At 37.5% G+C, this 23521-nt stretch overlaps 1 protein-coding gene across 1 annotated transcript in view; it reads right to left on the reverse strand.

Annotated features, from left to right (window-relative positions):
• LOC126416789 (ninein-like protein) overlaps nt 1–23521 on the reverse strand; it is a 145112-nt gene that overhangs the window by 19392 nt on the left and 102199 nt on the right. The window contains exons 16-17 of the mRNA XM_050084656.1: nt 13047–13173; nt 2034–2149 (exon numbers count right to left, since the gene is read on the reverse strand). Of these exons, the coding sequence (XP_049940613.1) occupies nt 2034–2149; nt 13047–13173 (243 nt within the window). The remainder of the gene's footprint in view (nt 1–2033; nt 2150–13046; nt 13174–23521) is intronic.

Consider the following 23521-nt stretch of genomic DNA (forward strand, 5'->3'; position numbering starts at 1 on the left):
GCGATAGAAAGGAAAGGTGTTTGTATCAATCTCACGAACCGTTTTTTCGCAATAAAGAACAGTGGTAATCGTTTATTTCCTATTGTACTTCGACGAAGCGTGAGTAATTCATAGTCATACCAACAGTGTTTGTCAGTATTTTGCATGACGTGTTAGAAACCTCATGGAGGTTTGTTGTCAGACGAGTTGCGTTAGCGTAACGGTTAAGGTGTTAGGCTGCTAAGCAGAAAGTTATGAGTTCAAACCTCGTGTGGTGCTTAATATTTAAAAACAATATTGAAGTGCCTTATTCACGAATTTTATTCGTTTGAATGCAATTCTTGGAAATTTCTAGTGCTTTGTCTCTACATTAACCCTTTCGCTGCTGCAGACAGGTGCTCCCCGCATTCCGCGATGTGCGCGATTTTGTCATCACTGCACTGCTCGCCTTTGCAGACACGTGGTGTTCCCACTGCTTTGACACACTTATCTTTCGATTTCACAAAAACTATTTGGCCCAAAAATTTGATTTTTACACCTCTTCTTGACTGATACATTCCCCCCACAAATGACTTAATTTTGTTTTGATGTTCGACGCAGTTATTGTGCAGCATTAAATGTAGTAAACCATTGCCCAAAATTTAGAAGAGTTTGCAGGTGAAAGTCCATAGCGTATACTTTCCGTATGATCGATTTTAGTTGCCACAATGTTGAGAATGAAATGTGGACAAGATACCTAAATTTCATATAAAATTTACTGTATAACTATATCTCATTTAATTTAAGTACCACGTAGGTGTTGTATGTAATATTGAGAAATATTCCGTCTTTCGCGACTGTAATAAAAGTTTTATTTACACCAGGCGCATTTGGCTTTATTTTAAAGCACTTCAGTCAATGAAAGGTATGGCACATACACAATGGTACTCATGTTCTCTTTCTTGTTTTTGTTCCACAGTCGCAGTTTTACCAATGGTATTGAAATATATTCCTCTTCTGCAACTGTAATAAGCGACTTATTTAGACCCGACACTTTTCTCTCTTTAGAAGCATCATCAGTGGACAGTATTTTGTCTCCTCCATTGCCATGTGACCTTTCGTAGTTTTGTGCTGCGGTAACACAATATTCAACATTTGTGTTGGCTGATCAGTGTTTTAGCAAATAAATGCTGTTTGTGTCTGCCACACACAAAAATTATATTTGACATAGCTCAGAGCACTTCACTGATAGACGGTATGTTCAAGTCCTAATGTTACTGGTAAGTCCACAGTTTTGTTTAATGTATTTTGTCTACTTCCTTTTGATTGATTGAAGTGCTTTAAAATAAAGCTAAGCGTGCCCGGTGTAAATAAAACTTTTTTTACAGTCGCAAAAGATGGAATATTTCTCATTATTACATACGACACCTATGTGGTACTTAAATTAAATGAGATATTGTTATACAGTAAATTTTATATGAAATTTAGGTATCTTGTCCACATTTCATTCTCAACATTGTGGCAACTAAAATCGACCATACGGAAAGTATACTCTATGGACTTTTACCTCTGCAAACTCTTCAAAATTTCGTGCAAGGGTTTACTATACTTAATGCTGCATAATAACTGCGTTGAACATCGAAACAAAATTAAGTCATTTATGGGGGGAAGGTATCAGTCAAGAAGAGGTGTAAAAATCAAATTTTTGGGCCAAATAGTTTTTATGGAATTGAATAAGAGTGTCAAAGCAGTCAGAACACCATGTGTCTGCACAGGCGAGCAGTGCAGTGACAAAATCGTGCACAGCGCGGAATGCGGGGAGCACGTCTGTGTAGCAGTGAAAGGGTTAATGCGGCTGTGGTGGCTTTACTTCATAAACTGCGCGCTCCCCCCTAAACGTAAGCTTGTGAACTATGCTATACTATGGCGCTGCTTCTTTTGGCGCGTGCGTCGTGTGCAACTGGCAACGCAGCAATCTCCCGCGTCTGGGTGGGCATGCGCGAGCCGCCAAGATAAAAGAATTGAACTATAGTGAATACCAATTTTCAAACCAAAATTAGAATTATGAGATTTACCTTCAGTCTTTGACTTGCTCTTCTTCCACCATCAAGCTCAACAACGAATGTCCTATCACTTTCCCAACTGCAATTCTCAAGATCAGCTACTTGCACAGCAACATCTAGTCTTCTTCCTGAATGATAGAATATGTTTGTGATTGAAAGTACGGAAAACACAGAAGTTATAGTTATTGAACTACTGAAAAAATAACTATTAGATGTAATTTGTAACCACTAGCACATACAAAACATAAATGAAAAATCTGAGTCTGGTATTTCAATTATTGTAATACTTGTGATATGTATTTTCAACTTCTCCTGAAATTGCTCACAATAAGTGAAATAAAAAAGGACCAAACATGAGCAGAAAAAAAGCATTCACAAAACATAAGTGGAGAAAAAAAAACAGTTTTACATGAAAAGCTGGAAATCTACAGAAGACTACTTAAGAAATAGACAGAAGATGTAGATTGAGCAAAAAAATTAAATGTATTAGGAAAATAAATCTGATAATAATAGTATACGTCTGCACAGGCATAATGAGCAAATACATTGTATCTCTGAGATATTATCATCTCTTAAGAATTAGCAAGAGCTTGCTGAAATACAATACCTCTGAATTTTTTATGTGAAAACCTTAAAGCTTTTTAAATAAAACAAATGTTATTAACATTCTACATCTTTATTCTTCATGTCTACACATCTGCAGCTCTCTTGGGCTAGAGGGCTCCAAATTGTAGCATGTAACATGGCTGTGTGGAACTAATCTATGTCAGTGCATGAGAAAGTGCGTGCTGTAATCAACTTTCAAATTAAAAGACCATACACAAGTACAACGGCATCTGCAACAAGCTGACTGTCATTGATCATTCTCCATAGAGTCCTGACTTGGCACCATCTTATTTTCATTTGTTTCCAAACCTTAAAGAACACCTTCAAGAACTTCACTTTGATAGTGATGAAGTGGTGCAAGCAGATGTGAGGCTGTGACTCCATCAACAAAGTCAAGCATTCTACAGCGACAGTATCAACAAACTGGTCTCTCGTTAGGAGAAATTTGTTCATTGCTAGGTTTACTATGTTGAGAACTAAATACGTAGACCTGAAAGACGTTAACAACATTTGTTTTATCTAAAAAGCTTTATGGGTTTTCACATACAAAATATCAGAGGCGTTACTTTTTAGCATGCCCTCATAAATGCAAGTATGTGTGAATGATGAATTCTGATACTCCATTATGATTATCTAGTAACCTTGTTTATTCTCTATATTGAAAAAAGGGAACATTATATTCACCGAAGAAAAAGAAAGAGAAAATATAGTAACAGCATAATATGTCTAAACAGGCATAATTGGCAAGCACATTGCATCTCTGAAATGTTAAGTTGTGTGGAGTTACATGCAAATATGTGTGAATGATGAATTATGTATCAGCCTTGCTTACTATTCAGTCTGGATAGGAGGAGGAAGAAGAAGTGACATGTTCCACATCATTACAAAATATCATATTCATTATCTGTGGAACAAGTATTAATGTATGTATGTATGTATGAAGACTGTATCTTCTGAACCAAATGAAGAAAACTGTTGATAACAGATAACAGCTTAATAACATTAATTACAATACCCTGCCTCGCTGCACAATGCCAAATACAGGTCATTACGGTCAACGATAAACTTTTAGAAAAAACTAAGTGCTGCAACTAATCTATTTTGGACTGCCTTTAATGAACTGAATCATCAAAATAAACAAATAAATAAATAAATTCTGGTATATATCTTACTTACTTAATGTTGTGAAATTGTCAAATTTTGTTGGTATGGGTATATCTTACTTAATTCATATTGTTATAATGGAAGGAAACATTCCACGTGGGAAAAATTATATATAAAAACAAAGATGAGGTGACTTACCGAACAAAAGTGCTGGCAGGTCGATAGACACACAAACAAACACAAACACACACACAAAATTCAAGCTTTCGCAACAAACTGTTGCCTCATCAGGAAAGAGGGAAGGAGAGGGGAAGACGAAAGGAAGTGGGTTTTAAGGGAGAGGGTAAGGAGTCATTCCAATCCCGGGAGCGGAAAGACTTACCTTAGGGGGAAAAAAGGACAGGTATACACTCGCACACACGCACATATCCATCCACACATACAGACACAAGCAGACATATTTAAATATGTCTGCTTGTGTCTGTATGTGTGGATGGATATGTGCGTGTGTGCGAGTGTATACCTGTCCTTTTTTCCCCCTAAGGTAAGTCTTTCCGCTCCCGGGATTGGAATGACTCCTTACCCTCTCCCTTAAAACCCACTTCCTTTCGTCTTCCCCTCTCCTTCCCTCTTTCCTGATGAGGCAACAGTTTGTTGCGAAAGCTTGAATTTTGTGTGTGTGTTTGTGTTTGTTTGTGTGTCTATCGACCTGCCAGCGCTTTTGTTCGGTAAGTCACCTCATCTTTGTTTTTATATTTAATTCATATTGTGACACAGCAAGCTGGAACGACCCCACTTCAATGACTGCTCCCCTAATGATTGATAATCTTCTCCCCAGTTGTTATGCTAGTTATCATACCCTTATTTATACTGAACATATGTGACATGTAACCCGCCTAAATACTTGAAAAGCTTGGACTTTGCTCCACCTACAGTAAAAGTAGTATGGCCATTTGTTATAAAAACCGGCATCTCAACTTTTATATTTTATTTTGCATGAATAATTAACTTTTGAAATAATAGACATTGAAAATTGCATACTGTCATAATTTCTACTACTTATTTTACCTTTTGGCTTGTTAGGTTCTGAACTTTTAACAGAGTACTTTCCTGACTCCTTACTCATTAATTAAGCTACTAATTATGATTTTGAATAATTTAGCATATGTAAACTAATTTTTTAATGTGGCGCTGGTACCTGTGAACTGGGCATTCTTAGTGTGGATGCATGAAGTGATTCCATAAACTTTTCTAAATTCTTAGATTACCACATTTTTGTACACCACAATTTAGTCAAAACTTATAGTCCATCCGGAGTATCAATGTTGTACCTAGCTGTTTGTTAAATGATCGTGTAATTTCCAAAATAACGATTTGTTCATACGACTGTTTTAGAATAGTCAGACATCACCAGCCAGCCCTGGTCCAGTTAACAAGTTCCCAGTTTTTGTTCAAGCTACAGCTATGCACAGTTTGTTTACAGAAATACTTGTACCTGTATATGTGAAGAATCATTAATAGCGATGCCAAAAAAACTTTCAATTGATTTTTGTAGCTCAAGAAGTTTATGAATATTTTGACGTTTGTGTTATGGTTGGTAGGAGGCACTGACTATCTCTTTCACGTGAATGCAGTATTGTCGAATGATAATATTGCCTGTGAACTGTGACATTTTGTGTTAATATGGGCAGCATTTTGTGCTACACTTAATTCTTTTGTTCAGTGACTTGTTAGGTGTATTACTGCTTATGGGACAGTGCTTCACTATTTCTGCCACTTTTAGTTACTTGTGAGTACTGACCTGATAGTAGGTGCTAATAATCTCACAAAGGTAAAAGACTGGTTACCATATAAACACATGGAGTATAGCAATGGGCAGTTTGACAGCATCCAGTTAAGTTAGTGATGTCTGTGGTGTCACCGCCAGACACCACACTTGCTAGGTGGTAGCCTATAAATCGACCGCGGTCCGTTAGTATACGTCAGACCCGCGTGTCGTCACTGTCAGTGATTGCAGACTGAGCGCTGCCACACGGCAGGTCTAGTCTAGAGAGACTCCCTAGCACTCGCCCCAGTTTTACAGCTGACTTTGCTAGTGATAATTCACTGACTACATACGCTCTCATTTGCAGAGACGACAGTTTAGCATAGCCTTCAGCTACATCATTTTCTACAACCTAGCAAGGCACCATATTCTTCAAGAATGTATTCTGAACAGATAATATTGTGAATCATGTACCGTCAAGAGCGACATTCATCATTAATGGATTAAAGTTAAGTACCAAACTAATTACGTCCGCTTTCTGAATTCTAATTCCTTGTCATGTTCCAGACCTCACGTTAGTATAGTTCTTCCCTCCTCACGCCAGCCTGAGTGAGCTAAAACGCGTGCATTTCGGCCTCCTCTAGTAACACGGTGTTGGCTCTTCAGCCAACACAACAGCAAGTATGATCAAATCTTACCATCCCGAACTGCTGACTTCTTTAAATGCACATCTTTTCAACTAACTGTCATAAAAACACCCAACCACCTCTGTGACATGAGATTTATGAAGTTCCCACAGAAAATATACACATGCCCCTGACATACAACATGCATGGGAAGTGAAACTAGTAACAGGCAATGGAGTGAATGCAGAAAACTCATGAGCTAAATTACTGTTCAGTGGCTCCTGTTGTTCACAGCAATCATAACCTTATGTTGACTTACCTAACCAGCAGAATTTTGTGACTTTAATAAATATGTCTTATATAAAACAAATTTTAAAATTTTTCCACAACAATCCATTGTGATTGAGAAGGGGTACAAAAAGATAACATATGAGTCTAATGATGTAATGTTCACAATACTTTTTTAGTTTAAATCTTATTGGTTATAAATAGAGCACAAAATTTGAACAGAAAATACACTGACAGCAAGGATGTCACAAGTTCTCACCTTAAGTTGATCAAAAGTTTTGAAATTATTTCTATACGTAAATTGTGCAGGTTCATTTTATTCATGCCGCTGCATTTATTATTTTCAAAAATGATTTATTTAGCATCATTTGGTATAAGAGTATTCCAATTGACTTAATGACAAAGAGATGTTATGCGAGTTCGAGCATAAGGGGCCGACTTCTGATCTTATCTGTTAACATTCTTCATAATTAGTCTATTATATTCAACAATAAGCTGTGATTTACTTTTTCTCAAACCATTTGTTGTAAGTTTAAACTCAAGCATGTCTGTATTCACTAAAAATTGGCCAGACCCCCAGCTTCGCTCTCCCTACCACACCATACCCCTTTCCACTGTTGTGTTAGCAGCAGATCGTCCTTCCTCTTAGCTTGGAGAATTCCAGTATCATAAATTTACTTTGACAGAAGCCCCTCTATAAGGCTAACAGGATTGTAAAAATTGCTCATGAAGAGTGCATACCCTGTACCTTTCATTCCTTCAAGCAACTTTGAATGCATCTCCTTAACTGCTAATGCCTGCACATTTTCTTCCACTCTGCTTCTGAATATTAATGACCTTTCATCAGTAACATTCCCAGATATCTAGTTTTTTTTTTTTTTTTTTTTTTTTTTACAGATGACATAAACTTTGCAATAATTAGCACTTCAAGTATAGTCTTAGAAAGAATGGTTAATGACATTTTCATGACCATTAATAAATGGTTCCTCACCAGTTCTTTGTCAATAAACTTTGAGAAGACATGTTATATGTAGTTCAGAACTCGTACGAGTTTTCCTCCAGTATATTCCTACAATATGACAAGAAGCAGGCAGAAGAGATTGACAGTGTTAAATTCTTGGGATTCCAACTTGATAAGTTGCACTGGGAGAAGCAACGCATGTAATTGCTGAAGTGCCTGAAGTAAATCGTTATTTGCAATGTGGATGTTGTCAGACTTAGGAGATATAAAAACTAAATTCTGTCTGTTGTGTGTTACAAGGTAGACCATTTACATATATGAGGAACAATGCTGGACCTAAGACTGAGCCTTGTGGCACTTCGTAAGTCATTTCTCCCCAGTCTGAATTATGTCCCCACTAAATTTGTGGAATTACTATTGCAACTTTCTGCATTATTTTGGTTGGATATGAAAATATCCACTGGTCGGCTGTACCATCAATCCCACAAAACTTCAATTTTTCTATGAATATACTTGGTTAACACAGTCAAATGCCTTAGATAGATTCTAGAAAATACCAACCAATGCTATTTTATTATTTAATGTTTGTAAAATGTGGTTAGGGTACATATAAACAGCATTCCCAGTAGAGCATCTCTTCTGATACCCAAACTGTGATTTGCAAATGAGAATGGGCAGCCACTTGGCCTTTAGATTGGCTGGCTAATGGTCTCACATGAACTGCTGGCTAGAGATGCTGTGCTGCTAACAGTTCACAGTGATAACTGTCAGATGTACGTGCAATGAGGCATACTGATAGTATGGTACCATTCATCAGTATGTCCTGCATGATTACAAGAAAGTGCCTCTTGAGCACATTGTTTGGTTGTACCTTGTAAAACTGAAGTCACACTGAAAGTAGTTTTCGAATACTGGATGACAGAAATTCTCTAAAAAGTCAGACTCAAATTTAAAATCCAAGAAATCATTGTTTGATTAATTTGCAATATCTGTGAGCAGCTGTCTGCTGGAACAGTTTATATTTACTCTGGAATATTTCCAACTGATATTTTCTGTACTCATGTTCAGTCTTTGGTAGATACAGTGAAGACTTGTTTCATCAGTAGGGAGGTATAGTTATAGAAATTTTATCAAATTTTATTCTTCAGATTCTGGTACTTGTAGAAAGTATTGACTGGTACTTTACATCAGACTTCATGCCAATTCAGAGCTTAAACCAACTTATTTCATAGGCATACACTTCAAATGTAAGGTTTATTCTTTGTCACAAATATAGCTTTTGGTCAGTAAGGCCTTCATCAAAATTAGATGACAAACACACACATACACACTCATATAAACACAACTCACAAACGACTGCAGTCTCAGGCAACTGAGGCCTCAGTTGCCTGAGATTGCAGTCATGTCTTTCCTTTTCATAATACTGTTACATTCCATCCTGGATTTTCCATTGTCTGATTTATTATTTGTAATTTTTATGTACAAAACACATGCCAAAAACTGATACATATAGCCATACCAGATAAATGATGCAAGCTATACTCATTCACATTATTTTATAATATGGCACATAAAGGCAGCTGTTCTTAGTCAAGCTTTGCTCCACACACCCTACCCCAAAAGATTATTCCAGTTCGTGTGGAAGTCACATTATGCCACATTCAAGAACAAGAAGCAAATTTCTGAGCACACAATACAAAGAACATAAAAATTTCATCAACAGTGTTCTCAGTAATCACATACATCGTATCATTTAGAGAATGTGTGATTTACTGGCCAAAATGTAAAAATGCTACTGATACCCCATATTAATATCCCAAAAAATGTGGTGTCTGAAGTTATCATTTTCTGTGGAATCTGGCAGCCACTATAAGAAATCCATGAAAAACTTACTGAAAATGTTTGGATATACTCAAAATCTCCAATTAACATAAAATAACTAGTGATACACACAGCCTAGCCATCCAGGGGCATCACTTCTGTAGTGACAAGTAGTCCCTCTTTAAATATACAAAGAGTCTCACTGAGGCTTGCACACATCGAAATTACTCTCCCAACCTTTTACAGAAACAAATCTCCCAAGCCATAGCTCTCCAGTCATCCACCACCTCCCAAAGTCACACCGTCTGGCCACAAGGGAGCATTCCCTCTTGTCTCAGATCCACCAGGACTGGAGCAGCTGAATCACATTCTCCACCAGGGATTCAATTACCTCTTGTCATGCCCTGAAATGAGGATGCCCTATCCCACTATCCTTCCGACCCCTCCCACAGTGGTATTCTGCTGCCTACCGAACCTACACAATATCCTCATCCACTCCAATCCTGCTTCCAACCCCTGGCCTCACGGCTCACATCTGAGTAACAGATCTAGATGCAAGACTGTCCCATACATCTTCCCACCAACACCACCACCACCACCACCACCACTGCCACCTACTACAGTTCGATCACAAGCACCACCTATCCCATCAACAGCAAGGCAATCTGTGAAAGTAATCATGTGATCTACAAGCTAAGCTGCAACTAATTTGCTGCATTCTATGCAGACATAACAACCAATAAGCGGTCTATCCGCACGAACGGCAACCGACAAACTGTAGACCCCAGCTGGACCACCCAGCAGCTGAGCACGTTGCCTAACATAATATTCTTCACTTCAATGCTGTACTGTACCTACAATATGTTCTATGGTCCTGTAACCCCACTTCTTCTTCACCCTCCTATCTCCTTCCCTGTTTCCACTCCAGCAGTACCCATCCTTCTATTCTACCAAAACACCCAAAGCCTTTTTAGTTCTCTCCTTTTCCACTCACTCCCCCTCCCCCCCTTTCCACCCTTTCTGTCTACAGACTGCTTCTCCCATCATGCGTTGTTGCTCACAGTCTGACCTTGGCAGCCAGAGACAGTGGTCGTGTGTGTGTGTGTGTGTGTGTGTGTGTGTGTGTATGTGTTTGTATACTGTCTGCTTCAGAAGAAGGCCTTTTGGCTGAAAGCTTACTTATTTAGCAATCTATTTGTTGTGCCTGTCTGTGACTCAGCATCTCCATTATATGGTGAGTAGCAATCCAGCCTTCCCATAGTACTGTCAACTAGTGACAGAACATGTATGTAGTTCTATATTTTTATTGTTTTGTTCAGATTTTAACATTTCCCACCATCATCTATATGAGAATGGCACAAATCTTTGAAATGAGTATATGGAATCATACAGTTTATAGCACTTCTACAATGTGTACACCATTTGTATCACGGCCAGCAGGCACCTAAATTTGAGAGAAAGGGCAATCTTGTGAGAGGCATATATCAGGTTACAAGTTACACTGGCACTACAGAAACAAGTGATGGACATATGCACAACAGTTTTAACCCTCTAAGGCACCCTCAATCCAGTGTCTTAAGATGTTGTCATCAGTTTGGCAGTCACTAAATTGCATGCAGCTCACAAAGAGTGAGTGGAGGTTTATCACAATTCAAGATGATACCAATATTCTATAAGGCAGGACACAGTTGTCCAGATCATCGTCTCTTACTAGGAGTACAAGTGATTTTCACATGGGGACGAATTCTGTGATTGTAGTGGATGCATCAGCACATCCATTCTCCAGCAGGCAGAGTAATGCGCTTCTATAATACCTTGGGGGGGGGGGGGGGGGGGGGGGGAGGGAATGATACAGAACAATATTAGTAGTTATGGGTAGAAGCTCTGGAAGTTTTCCAGTCCCCTGATGTGCTAGAGGGAAAAATCATAAGTTTCATTCTCTATCATCTTGCTAGAAGAAAGGCTCTTACAGAAGCATAAATGCACTCGTTTTTCCCTCATTCCATTTTTAAATGGACCAGGAAAGGGAATGATGAGCTATGTTCAAAGCAGCCCCTGCTATACAATCTACAGTGGATTTCAGAGTATCAGTGTGCATGCAGAGACAGAGTTTCCAAACTTTGGTTTTCACAGTAAAGTGAAATTTATACTTGCAGCTACATAATAGTTTCTTGCAGATCTTAATAGCACTGGTCAAGACAGGCAATGAGCAGGTTTAAGTCTCAATCTTGCGCCCTCAGTTTCAATCTGTTTGGAAGTTTCACAACACATTTTATTTATTTTTTACAAAGTGAAAGATTAATTTAAAAAAGAACTGCAAGGCTACAGATAAGCTGTTCTTCATTATATCCTTTCTCCAATAGTTGCTTGCCAAGCAAGATATACAGCAGAACACTTAGTGGGTTCAGAAATAGGGGAATAAGTATTAACAAATTCAAGCTGAGGAACAAGGCAGAATTGTATGTGGACTTCAGTTTGTAAGAATTCTGTCTGTGAAAGGCGAGTTTCCCTACTGGAATTCTAATTCAGCACATGGGATTCATGTGGGAGGAAGGTTTACAACAGTACACTCTGTACTTATTCTATAAGCATTTATGAACATTCCAATTATCAAACACAATGCTGATAAAGTGAGCATACACACTAGATACACTGGGTACAAAAATATGCATGTCTTTGCAACAAGCAACAGCCAACCATCATCTTCATTATTCTTGTCTTTCACACCTTGTTGTTCAACACCTAAATTGTGTACAATGTTGCAATGGTACTATAACAGTGTGTTGTGATTATTATGGTTAGGTTCTGGTCAGAAAGACCAAGGATTCATTATAGCCTAGGGACAAGATTAAACATAAATGCTACAGTACCCAACAGTGGACATGACTGGCAGAAAAGCACTTCTCTGTCTGCCAACTTACATGATGGACACACATTCTCTAATACTGAAAACATTTATTCTCAATATTACAATAAAAAAGTGTAACAAGTTATTTCAAAGTTACAATAAAAAGTGTAACAATTTATTCTAAAAATGGTCAGGACACTTAATCATTGATTTGTAACCAAAGTGATATGTTCAGTTGGGAAACAAGCTGACAGGTCACTTCTTCAAAGCAAAGAGAAGGTGAAAAAAACCATAAGAACAGGACAGGCATTCACTATGTCTAGTTCTCAAAAGTATATTACAGTGTCAATTATTAATATCCACCTTCAAGTTTCAAGCATACACTTTGTTGTTTCCAAGTTTGCAAAGGATCTAATCCCTTGAGCCTACTGTCAATGTCAAAATTACTTTCATAGCAGCTTTTGTGATGACCTCTCACTTTCATCTATTTGGATTTTATCGCCTTAATTCCTCAATTTCTTTTTGTGTTTACCACTATGCATTCATAAAGATTACTTTTTCACATGTAACTGTAATAATGCCCCTTCCACCATTTATAATGCCAACAACTTTCAAGGTAAACACACACCAGGATTAAATGAATGGATCAACATACATATTCTGTGATAATTAGGCCAACATTTATTAAAATAAAAATCATATTTCAACAATGGAGCTCTCAATTCAATTGAATACAGCTATTTTATCTGTGTTTCATGGGTACACAACTGTTTGTTGTGTAAACAAGTTTTCATGAGTATTTCCAAATGTAGTTAATATTTTAACATTAATAAGGTATTACAATTGCACTCCACTGAAAAAAACACACACACACACACACACACACACACACACACACACACACACACACAAAAGGAGAAGGGGGGGGGGGGGGGGTGAGGGGTGAGGAACTACTGATATCCACTGCACTGTGGTTGGTGTTACAACCTATCATATACTTGCTTACCTCTACTTCGTTTTGCTTCCAAGATCCTAACTCGTTCCTGTAACTGAGTTAGTTGCTGGTCTTTTTCTGCCACCTCTTGCTCATACCGCTGTCGCATTTCTTCACATTCTTCCTCTAAATCAGTCACCTGATGGAATATAAGAACAACACTGAAAATCAAATCAATATGACATGTGGCCTGATACACAGACAAAGTAATAACAAAATCAAAAGTTATGCAAAATAAATAATGAATTACGCATAATGAAACAAAATGCATCAGATAAAAATTTAGTGCTTTCCGAGGTGGACAGAATGGATGACCAGAATTTAACATATTATCAATTGGGAAAAGATGTGGCCATGGTCTTCATGAGAAACTGTGTCAACATGAGCCTGTCATGTTTTAGATTTTTAAAGATGTACTATAGTAAATATTAGAAAATTATCAAGTTACAAATAACTATGGCACGCAATAAAAATATCACATCAAATTATGTGTCCCATGGAAAATATACAGAAGCTAAAGGAATGCATCAGTAGCTTAAGCAAGTATGTGGCCTGTCACCACCACAACTTATTATTTATATGCAAAGGCAGATGAGAGACCTTTATGCTAACCAAGTAACATAACTTGGGGGACCCTCAAGAAAGGATAAATTAGAAACAATATGTTGGAAATGGACTGAACAGTCTGTGTACGCACAGAATGGGATCCCATCCAGCAATGCTAAAAGATGGTGATCATGATGATTCTTGTTGTTGTTATTAATATTTGTTTACACAACAGACAACAGTAAATATAGTCAACAAAAACACAGTGCTGTATTTCACATTTAATCACCAGTCGGACACTTGCAATTGACTAGGACTGAGTGATGTATTGGCAGAGAATATGTGCAGCCCCCAAAAAAGTGGTTTTATTTATGCCAATGGTTTTGACTGCCCACTGAGATCTTTTCATAGTGCAACACATGCTCCAAGAACTATTGATTTATGCTGCAGCTACTGAAGTTTGATTTTCAGGTCTTCATATCTTGTAAGCTGTCTAACTTTGTCATCAATTCAGCTATCCACTGTTCATTTTTCTCTGAGATTATGACGTGCAGTGTATAGCGTTCCAATGTTTGGTTAGTCTGTAAATGGAAGTCCCACAGCAGTTTATTTCATTTTTGATCACTTTTTCTGGATTATTGTTTCAACAGATCTTTTCCAATGGTAGATGATATTTCTGACAACAGTTCCAGAGTAATATTTGGATTACAATGTTGTGGCTCTGATTTCAAATCTATGTATCCCATCATTTTGTGACAGCTCAGAATGTGCAGAGTGTTTCATCAGTTTTTTTGCAAAGCCTGCAGTTTGCATCTTCTGTTGCCAGAATTAGTTACTTCTTCTGTTCCCTTTTTAAAGGTTCTACTAGTCATCCAAAACCAGGTATTTTCCTTGTCTACATTGCCCTCAATCTTAAATAGTCCACACAGTCCTTTAATGCTTATCTGTTTTTGGTGCTGATCTGCTTTTGTAGCATTTCACGCAATTTCTGGTTATTGATCTCCTACAAAGTATTTTCCCCACTTTCAGTCACATGCATTTTCCTCACTTTCAGTCACATGGTCAGCTAATGTATATTTTTCTCCATTAACTGTTTGCCTAACTTCCAGATATCCTCTGCCAGCTAATTTGAGTGCAAATGCAAAATGTGACATGAATATAAAATAATTGAATACTGTAAATCATTAATTAACACATTCCACACCACAGTATTGTGAAACTCACAATTTATTTAAGAAAATGTGTTACAGAAACTTATGTGCGCCTCTTTTTGCGCCTGCTCAGTTTTACATCCACCAGGTGAATACAAAATACATCTGTCTCTGCATTTTTCATCTTTTATTATAACTGAGAATGAGATGGCAGCAGAGATAAAACTGCCCAAATGAGCACATATTGATAGTATAGGATACTTGATGGGGAAAAAACCAGAAAAAAAACTACATAAAACCACAAAACTAAACAGAAAGAGGTATGTTGCATCCAGAGATGGTATTAGATATTGCAATGGAACAAAGTAGTTGTCACAGAGAAGCAAGAGTGTCAAGAAGACAATACTAAGAATATGATGAGTTAAAAAGTTACTTAGAAGTGCCCAGGAACTATGTGTGAAGGTAAAATGAAAATTTCCAAGAAAAGTTATTGAACACAGTGAGAGTATTAAGAAATGAAACCAAACTATTTTTCATTTATTAAATAGGGGACGACACAGTAACTAACAACAGATACGTACAGCCATTTGAAGATTTCTTTAATCTTCTGAAATGTACAGTCATTTAATCAGAAACACAGACAGCGAATAATGAAAATGAAGTCTATTGTAAGTATTTCCAGATGAGGTGTATAAAGCTGTTTATTAAGAAAGGAAGAGTGCCTACAGACAATTGGGTTTCAAGAAAAACTGATAAAACTAGAGGCAAAGTAATACAAGAGGAAATTGTGAAGAGCAAGACAAGTCAGTTTCACAAAACTGTAATGATGCTGTTAAAGTTCTATTTCATAAGAAATTTTTTTATTAAAATTACCACAAACCACAATAGCATTCAATCAAGCAAAGGAACAAACGTGGACCACTAGACCATTTCCAATTAATGGACATTCAATTTGCTTATGACACCTTAGAGTTTGCTTCCAATGCAGACAAATTTCCACTAAAAAGGCTCTGAGCACTATGGGACTTAACTGCTTAGGTCATCAGTCCCCTAGAAGTTAGAACTACTTAAACATAACTAACCTAAGGACATCACACACATCCATGCCCGAGGCAGGATTCGAACCTGCGAGCTTAGCGGTCGCGTGGTTCCAGACTGTAGTGCCTAGAACCGCTTGGCCACACCGGCCGGCTTCCACTAAAAATGGAAGACATTTGTATACTGAATTTTCAAGAAAGCTTAAAAATCCACTATAATGAAGCTAAAACAATGAAATCCATCACACCAAAAAGAAAAATTTTAAGTTAACAATCTGTTTGTGTGGTTTTGCACGTAGGGCAGATGAAGAAAACAATTGGATGAACAGAAGAGTAAAAATGGCCCAGATTGCTTTTTGTGAGTGAAGCAGAATTTTTAAATTGTAGATTCCAATGTGTGTGAAGAGGAAAGTTTACACTCACTGTGTATTATCCGTTTTGTTATGGAATTTGACTGCATAGAATCATTCAAATACTGAGGGTTGTCCAGTGAACAATGGAAAAATGAGTAGTAGGAATTACTAGGACAACAAACAAACCAGTGAACAAATTGAGTGGAAGACCAAATTATGACTGAAATAAAACTGGAATTGAAGCAGGCGGGACATGTAAACAGGCAAGTGGATGGTAGGAGGATCAAGAAAATACACTGATGATTTCCAAGATATAAGAAATTAACAGTATAATGATTTAAAGAAAGGTGGATAGGTGACATTAGAAAACATGTAAGAAAAATACAGTTGCATCCTGATGAAGTTTTATTGCATGGAAAAATCTAGAGGTTCCACCCAGCAGTTGATGTCAAATGGACGACAACGACCACCACAACTACTACTGCTTCTGCTACTGCAGAAGTTACTGAAATTAAAAATTGGCATCATATCTTCAATAAAAATGGAAAATTACAAATTAAAAATAACTGGTACTCCAGTAAAATGTATTTAAGACTAAAATGCTATGACGGCATGAGTACCATCCAGGAATATCCAAGATGGCCGCCGAGTAAGTGACGCCAGAAACTATTTCCAGAAAGTTAAGTGATTTAGACAGGAATATAATTTAGTTTAACGCCGATAACAAATTAAATACGTGCATTAGTGTATCGTTTAAGTCTTGCCGTTAAAGGTTTGACTTTTCTTTGCATATTTTTTCAGAAAACACGAAAAGATCGTAACTTCGCAAAGTCGCGCTTAGGCTTAAATTTTGTAAACGTGTTTGTTTCTTGTTTCACGGTAATTTAACTAGTTTCTCGGTAACAAATAAGTAAACTACCGTAAATAGCGTATAACTTCATTGTTTTAATACAGATATCAGAAAAACAGCGGAATTTTAAATCAGAAACTTGCTTATATACATTGGTGAATAGGCTTAATTCTTGTAACGTCTTTTTGATTTTCGGTAATTTAATTGATTTATTCTAGCTAAAGTATTATTTTTGCCATGAGTGAGAAGTGCCTGACTTGCCGTAGAATTGTTAGCTCCAGGGTTTGGTGTGATGGATGCAGTAGTTTTTTTCACTGGGGGGACTGCAGTGGTGTGGGTGTCGGGAAAGTGGATCAGGCTCATCAGTGGTTATGTAGGATTTGCAGCAGAGATAGGAAGATAGTGGAACAGGAGGGGAAAATTGCTGCCCTTCAGGCTGAGCTAGATCAGGCAAGGGAAGATCTGGACAGGTTAAGGAGGGAGAAGGGCAAAGAGAGGTGGGAAGTGGCAACAGGTAACAGAAGGAACAGGCCTAGAACTAAGTCTGACAGTTTTGTGGTGAATGTCAAAAATAAGTTGGACCTGTTGCTTCAGTTAGAAACTGATGAGCCTCAAGCAGAGCTAGGTGTAGACAGGACACAATAAACTTTCAATAGGAAATTGAAAAAGAATGTAGGAAAGTCATCGAAAAGGAAGAAAGTTTTGTTGTTAGGCAGTTCTCATGCCAGAGGTGTAGGCCAACTTCTGCAGGAGGAATTAGGACCAGAATACCAGGTCACAAATTTTTTCACACCAAGTGCTAGTCTGGATCAGGTGACAGAGGATTTAGGTTCACTCTGTAAAGGATTTACCACGGAAGACACCGTGGTTATTGTGGGAGGGCCAGGGAACAGCATAGACAGAGATCCTGGGTACAGTATAGAGTGTGACCTGGTAAAGATTGCGTCGGCATCGAGACACACCAATGTTGAATTTGTATCTGTCCTGAGACACCATGACCGGCCTCATTTGAACTCTTCTGTTGGGAGAGTTAATTTGGAGTTGGAACGGCTGCTTGGGTCGGGTGCGGGGGCTCATATTGGTGTGGTTCCTGTTGATTCTCTCAGTAGGTGGGACTATACCAGGCACGGCCTACATCTCAACAGGAAAGGGAAGGGGAAACTGGCTGGGATAATAGCAAGAAATTTAAGGGGGGGAGGCACTGCCATGAATGGTAAAATACCAGTGGTTACAGGTGTTGGAGCAGCACCTTTTTTAGGATAGGTAAGACAGAAAGATGTCAAGTTCTACGAGAGGTCAGGATTGAAACAAATCTTCAGTTTAGGAAAGAAATTAAACAGCACAATTCTAGCACATTGGATCACCAAACACAGCTGCCAATTATAAATTTTCACCAATCACCAGGAATTTTATCTCCACCAAGTTGTATCTCAGTCCTAGGTAATTGCATTGATGAATTAAAGTCACCCAACCCAGTTGACATAATCTGCCTCTCTGAACACCATGTGACCACTGGTATAGGAACTAGGCGTAAGCACAATGAGAAACTCAGACGGGAGAGTACTGCAAATGTTAGAATAAGTAAAGGTTCTCATAAAAGTATAATTAAAAATAATGTAAGTATATTTCATCAAAATATTGGGAGTTTATAGAATAAAATAGATGAGCTTCTGGTTTGTTTAGAAGATTTAGAAGCTGAGGATGAAATAGATATACTATGCCTGTCTGAGCATCACATTGTTACTGATATGGATAAGGTAAATGTAAGTGGATATAAGCTCTCTGCACATGTAATGAGAGAAAATATGGAGAAAAGAGGAGTTGCCATATATGTCAAAAGTTATCATTGTGCAAAAAGTATAGAAACAAAAAAGTTTTGTGTAGAGAAACATATAGAAGCATGTGCCTGTGAGCTTAAATTAAATAAAGGCACATTTGTAATTGTAACTGTATATAGGTCCCCATCAGGAAATTTTCATCTATTTCTGAAAAATTTGGACTCCTTGTTGTGCTATCTATCAGACAGGGGGAAGCAAATTATTATTTGTGGGGACTTCAATGTAGATTCTCTGAAAGAGGGTAATAGGACAAATGACCTTGAAGTATTACTCGGTTCTTTCAATTTGACACCCGTTATTGATTTTCCTACTCGAGTGGTAAAGGATAGCAGCTCACTGATTGATAACTTCTTTATAGACCAAGATAGGTTTAACCAGATAAATGCTCAGCCTGTTGAGAACGGTCTTTCTGATCATGGTGCACAGCTAGTTACAATATATGACAGCTCCATTCAGCAATACTAAACAGTCCTCCAAAGTAGTACGTTCAGTCAACGATTTAACAATTGCAAATTTCAGGGAAAGCCTACAGCAGTTAGACTGGGATGAGGTGTACCGTGAACCTGATGCCAATTTAAAATATAATTTATTTCATGACATTTTTATAAATGCATTTGAAAACTGCTTCCCCAAGAAAATAGTTAAATATACTCGTAAGAAACCTTGTAACAAACCATGGCTTACTAAGGGTATAAAAATATCTTGTAACCGGAAAAGGGAAATGTATCTGACAGCAAGAAAGAGTAGTGACCGAGAAACTATCGAACATTATAAAAACTACTGTGTCATATTAAGAAAAGTTATTAAAAAATCCAGAAGTATGTGTATCATGTCTGAAATCAGCAACTCTGATAATAAAATTAAAACAATTTGGAATATTATTAAAAGAGAAACAGGTCAACCAAGGGCACAGGAAGACAGTATTACCATCAAATTGAATGAAAACTTTACGAACAAAAAGTCAGAAGCTGAAAATATTTTTAATAATCATTTTCTAAATGTTGTGGATATAGTAGGATCCAGGTGTTCATTAGAAGATGCTAGGCTGTTAATGGAGGAGGCCATACCTATGCAATTTGATACAATTGAAATCTCACCCACTTCTCCCTCTGAAATTAGGAATATAATAAACTCGCTTAAAAGCAAAAACTCACATGCAATTGCTGGCATTTCCAGCAAAATACTAAAAGCTTGTTCTCAACAGATAAGTAAGATTCTCAGCCACCTGTGTAATAGCTCTCTGGAACAGGGCAATTTCCCTGATAGACTGAAATATGCTATTGTTATACCTTTACATAAAAAGGGGGATGGATCTTATGTCAACAATTACCGTCCAATCTCCCTTCTAACAGCTTTATCCAAAATTTTTGAGAAAATAATGCATTCAAGAGTAGCTTCACACATCTGTAAAAATGAAGTACTAACAAAATGTCAGTTTGGTTTCCAGAAAGGTTTTTCAACAGAAAATGCCATATATGCTTTCACCAATCAAATTTTGAATGATCTGAATAACCGAACACCACCCATTGGAATTTTTTGTGATCTCTCAAAGGCTTTTGATTGTGTAAATCATGAAATTCTGCTAGACAAGCTCAAGTATTGTGGCATGAGTGGGACAGTGCACAAATGGTTCAATTCGTACCTAACTGGAAGAGTGCAGAAAGTTGAAATAAGCAGTTCTCATAATATGCAAAGATCAGCACATTCCTCAAACTGGGGAACTATCAAGAATGGGGTTCCACAAGGGTCAGTCTTGGGTCCTTTGTTGGTCTTAATATATATTAATGACTTGCCATTCTATATTCATGAAGAGGCAAAGTTAGTTCTCTTTGCTGACGATACAAGTATAGTAATCACACCTGACAAACAAGAATTAACTGATGAAATTGTCAATACTGTCTTTCAGAAAATTACTAAGTGGTTCCTTGTAAACGGACTCTCACTGAACTTTGATAAGACACAGTACATACAGTTCCATACAGTGAATGGTATGACACCATTAATAAATACAGACCTTAATCAGAAGCATATAGCTAAGGTAGAATATTCCAAATTTTTAGGTGTGTCCATTGATGAGAGATTAAATTGGAAGAAACACATTGATGATCTGCTGAAACGTTTGAGTTCAGCTACTTATGCAATAAGGGTAATTGCAAATTTTGGTGATAAACATCTTAGTAAATTAGCTTACTACGCCTATTTTCACTCATTGCTTTCATATGGCATCATATTTTGGGGTAATTCATCACTGAGGAATAAAGTATTTATTGCACAAAAGTGTGTAATCAGAATAATAGCTGGAGTCCACCCAAGATCATCCTGCAGACATTTATTTAAGGATCTAGGGATATTCACAGTAGCTTCTCAGTATATATACTCTCTTATGAAATTTGTTATTAACAACCACACCCAATTCAAAAGTAATAGCAGTGTGCATAACTACAATACTAGGAGAAAGGATGATCTTCACTATTCAAGATTAAATCTAACTTTGGCACAGAAAGGGGTGAATTATACTGCCACTAAAGTCTTTGGTCTCTTACCAAATAGTATCTTAAGTCTGACAGATAACCAACAAGTATTTAAGAAGAAATTAAAAGAATTTCTGAATGACAATTTTTAGATATAAATTAAGAAAAAAAATAAAAATAAAAAAGTTGTTATATTAACTTAAGTATGTTGTTAAATTAACTTAATTATGTCATGTATTGGAAAATTTGACTTGTTCCACATCATTAGGAAATATCGTATTCATGATCCATGGAACTAGTATTACTCTAATCTAATCTAATCTAATCTAACCACACATTGGGTGACAGGTACAACAAAAATGCACCTGACACATAATTTTTCATTATATTTCCACTAGAGAAATTCATGATAGAATGAGAAGACTGTATTTCAGTATGGATCAGAAGACTCTTGAGAGGATAAGTTGTTGTTGTTGTTGTTGTTGTTGTCTTCAGTCCTGAGACTGGTTTGATGCAGCTCTCCATGCTACTCTATCCTGTGCAAGCTTCTTCATCTCCCAGTACTTACTGCAACCTACATCCTTCTGAATCTGCTTAGTGTATTCATCTCTTGGTCTCCCTCTACGATTTTTACCCTCCACGCTGCCCACCAATACTAAATTGGTGATCCCTTGATGCCTCAGAACATGTCCTACCAACCGATTCCTTCTTCTAGTCAAGTTGTGCCACAAACTTCTCTTCTCCCCAATCCTATTCAATACCTCCTCATTAGTTATGTGATCTACCCATCTAATCTTCAGCATTCTTCTGTAGCACCACATTTCGAAAGCTTCTATTCTCTTCTTGTCTAAACTGTTTATCGTCCATGTTTCACTTCCATACATGTCTACACTCCATACAAATACTTTCAGAAACGACTTCCTGACACTAAAATCTATACTCGAGGTTAACAAATTTCTCTTCTTCAGAAATGCTTTCCTTGCCATTGCCAGTCTACATTTTATATCCTCTCTACTTCGACCATCGTCAGTTATTTTGCTCCCCAAATAGCAAAACTCCTTTACTACTTTAAGTGTCTCATTTCCTAATCTAATTCCCTCAGCATCACCTGACTTAATTCGACTACATTCCATTATCCTCGTTTTGCTTTTGTTAACGTTCATCTTATAGCCTCCTTTCAAGACACTGTCCATTCCGTTCAACTGCTCTTCCAAGTCCTTTGCTGTCTCTGACAGAATTACAATGTCATCCGTGAACCTCAACATTTTTATTTCTTCTCCGTGGACTTTAATACCTACTCCGAATTTTTCTTTTGTTTCCTTTACTGCTTGCTCAATATACAGATTGAATAACATCGAGGACAGGCTACAACCCTGTCTCACTCCCTTCCCAACCACTGCTTCCCTTTCATGTCCCTCGACTCTTATAACTGCCATCTGCTTTCTGTACAAATTGTAAATAGCCTTTCGCTCCATGTATTTTACCCCTGCCGCCTCCAGAATTTGAAAGAGGTTATTCCAGTTAACATTGTCAAAAGATTTCTCTAAGTCTACAAATGCTAGAAATGTAGGTTTGCCTTTCCTTAATCTATTTTCTAAGATAAGTCTTAAGGTTAGTTTTGCCTCACGTGTTCCAACATTTCTGCGGAATCCAAACTGATCTTCTCCGAGGTCCGCTTCTACCAGTTTTTCCATTCGTCTGTAAAGAATTTGCGTTAGTATTTTGCAGCTGTGACTTATTAAGCTGATAGTTTGGTAATTTTCACATCTGTCAACACCTGCTTTCTTTGGGATTGGAATTATTATATTCTTCTTGAAGTCTGAGGGTATTTCGCCTGTCTTCATACATCTTGCTCACCAGATGGTAGAGTTTTGCCAGGACTGGCTCTCCCAAGGCCGTCAGTAGTTCTAATGGAATGTTGTCTACTCCCAGGGCCTTGTTTCAACTCAGGTCTTTCAGTGCTCTGTCAAACTCTTCACGCAGTATTGTATCTCCCATTTCATCTTCATCTACTTCCTCTTCCATTTCCATAATATTGTCCTCAAGTACATCACCCTTGTATAGACCCTCTATATACTCCTTCCACCTTTCTGCTTTCCCTTCTTTGCTTAGAACTGGGTTTCCATCTGAGCTCTTGATATTCATACAAGTGGCTCTCTTTTCTCCAAAGGTCTCTTTAATTTTGCTGTAGGCAGTATCTATCTTACTCCTAGTGAGGTAAGCCTCTACATCCTTACATTT

This window comes from Schistocerca serialis, chromosome 8 (assembly GCF_023864345.2).
Source record: "Schistocerca serialis cubense isolate TAMUIC-IGC-003099 chromosome 8, iqSchSeri2.2, whole genome shotgun sequence".
NCBI classification, from domain to species: domain Eukaryota; kingdom Metazoa; phylum Arthropoda; class Insecta; order Orthoptera; family Acrididae; genus Schistocerca; species Schistocerca serialis.